General features: G+C 59.0%; 1 protein-coding gene across 1 annotated transcript in view; it reads right to left on the bottom strand.

The window, feature by feature from the left end:
• EPS15L1 (epidermal growth factor receptor pathway substrate 15 like 1) overlaps positions 1–2,579 on the bottom strand; it is a 68,984-nt gene that overhangs the window by 40,555 nt on the left and 25,850 nt on the right. Inside the window, exon 16 of the mRNA XM_045289688.1 lies at positions 1,651–1,788. Within this exon, the coding sequence (XP_045145623.1) occupies positions 1,651–1,788 (138 nt within the window). The remainder of the gene's footprint in view (positions 1–1,650; positions 1,789–2,579) is intronic.

Here is a 2,579-nt window from a genome sequence, read left to right as displayed (position 1 = left end):
CCGGCAGGGCCACCTCAGCCTGGTCCCTCCGGATGGGTTGACCAGGTCTGTCTTCAAGAGGCCAGTCTCCTCGCAAGCAGAGGAGAGACCAGAATGAGGGCGGGCTTAAGACTCCTGCCCGTGACACCTGGAAGCTGCAGCCACTCAGCGTCTCTTCAGGGAAAGCCAGCCAAGTGCTCAGGCAGGCAGAAGAGATGCCCCAGGACTGTGACCTGGGCAAGGTAACACCGTGCAGGTTTGACACCAGACGGAGCACTTAGTAACTGAGAAAGTTCTAGACACACCTCTGTTGATGTTATTCCCCAGCCCCACCCCCGAAGAGAACTTGGAAGTGCCTGCTCTCCTGCGGAACAGTCTGGAAATGTTTTGGAAGATCTGAGTGCTTGTTAAGAAACGGAAACAAACCAAAAGATGCTTTAAAATCTGTATTTGTACAATGATATAAATAGGGGGGTTGTTCAGACACCGCTAGCAGGTTTGTGTGTAAACAGCTGACGTCCACATCCCAAGACTGATTTACTACCGTGTCAACTTGGCCTCACTCTCAAAGGTGAGCCACAGCACTCAGGCAGCCAAAGTCGGAGGAGAATCAATTGCTGGCCGCTGGCAAACTGCAGAATCACTACCACCGTGCGTGCAGGGACTGTCTTACCTGGGAGGGGCGAGCGGAGAGCCAGGCGAGGGGAGAGGCGACTGGGAAGGAGCAAGGCGGCTGGAGACTGGCACCCTGCCGAGGGCAGCCAGAGAGAAAGAGCAGAGGCCCCGCTGGCCAGAGTCAGGGAGAACGACCGCTCGTCGTTGAAAGATAAAGCAGCAGGACAATGATAAAGGGGGCGACAGGCCCGAGAGCCCCCCACTGCACAGGAAAGGAATGTGTGCGTGCTGAGAGGTCAGCCGAGACATGAGGCGGAAGGGAAACAGAGGGCTGAGGAGTGTGAGAGGGAAGAGCGGGCTCAGGCAAGGCACCGGAGACATCAAGACAGACGGCCGCTGAGCACTCCCTGGACAGCCCAAAGACTCTCACCCACCAGATGGAGCCAGTAAGCGGGTACTACCCGTCCCTGGCTGGCTGGGCAGAAGAGGCAATGCAGACACCGGGGGTGAAGGGGAAAAGGGGCTAGATGCAGCCAGAGTTTCTGGAGAGGCGGATTCGTAGCTGAGACAGCCATGCCCAGCAATGGCCGACTGACGTTGTTCATGGGGATACTGGATTTCACGGTGCTCTTCTGCAAACACATGTGCACACCCACGTGTGGGCACACGCGCGCGCGCGCACACACACACACATACACGACACACACAGACACAGTCCTCCTATACCCTTTGGGAGTCAGCTCTGTGTTTCCCAACGTGTGTGGACACGGATCCGATTCTGTCCATTTGCAGAGACGCCTAGACTTGGGGGGTCGGCTCGCTGAGATGCTCCTGCACAGATGAGGTGACAGGGGACTCTGGCCTGGGCTTGGCTCTGGAGCCAGGGGGAACCAGACACCCCCGTGAAGAATAGACCCGTGGTGGTGGGGGTGGGGCGGACGCGCAAAGCAGCATCAGAAACCGGAAGGCCCCTCCACTCTCACAGCTGTGGAGTAGCCCATGTACAAGTCCAGGGTAGGGGTGACCACTCCAAGGGCAACGGCGCTGCTACTCGACCTGCACCGTGGCTCCGAAGCCGGCCCGCTCGCTCAAGTCGGTGAGGCCGGGCGCCCCGTTGAGCACCTCGTCGCTGGGCAGGAGGCCCCGGCAGGTGTCCTGCTGGCGCTCGTGCAACTGAGAGAGCTTGCTTCTCGCCTGCATGATGAGACACTCTGTCACCGGTGTGCAGGGCGAGGCTCCCCTCAGACCCAACCCAGGGGCGAAGGAAGAGGGCTCGAGACCAGGGAAGGCTCACCCACCAACCCAAAGCCACCCTGTCTAGCACGCACAGCCAAGGCATGGGGCCCTGTTCGGACTCCCAGGCCGAGTCATTCACTGATCTGTGACCTAGGAAACCCCAGTGTTCCATAGCAGAACCGCTCTCCACGGGGCTTTCTAGCCTGCAGTCTTTATGGACACAGATCTCCAGGTCTTTCTGCTACAGCACCCAGGAGGTGGCCTTCGACTGCCAACTTCTCTGTTAGGAGTCAAGTGCATACTGTTTGCACCACCCAGGGGCCTTCACACAGATTCTGAGAAGACCAAATGGGACGGCCCAGGGCCCCCAGCTGTTCAAAATGCCATTTAACAGCTCACCTCTGGGAGGGAGTTGTCACTCAGGCCCCTACACACACACACACACACACACACACACACACACACCCTCCCACGGAGTCGGGCCCGGCTGTGGACGGACAGATGGACACACACACCCCTCCCAGACTCAGGCTTGGCTGCAGACGGACGGACACACACACACACACACACGGACTCGGGCTCGGCTCGGCTGCGGACTGAGACGGGAGGGCTCCTCCTGAGAAGCACAATTCTACTCGGACACGCACTGCAGCATCCAGTGACCAGGCTCTGTCGTCATCCCTGCTGCTCTAAGTACCATTCGTGCTTCCTTCGCTGAGCTCCCACCTGGACGCACAGGACTCAGGACT

This window comes from Echinops telfairi, unplaced genomic scaffold (assembly GCF_000313985.2).
Source record: "Echinops telfairi isolate 266 unplaced genomic scaffold, ASM31398v2 ScPeMD7_30;HRSCAF=105, whole genome shotgun sequence".
Lineage (NCBI taxonomy): Eukaryota > Metazoa > Chordata > Mammalia > Afrosoricida > Tenrecidae > Echinops > Echinops telfairi.
This window is presented reverse-complemented; position numbering and strand designations above follow the sequence as displayed.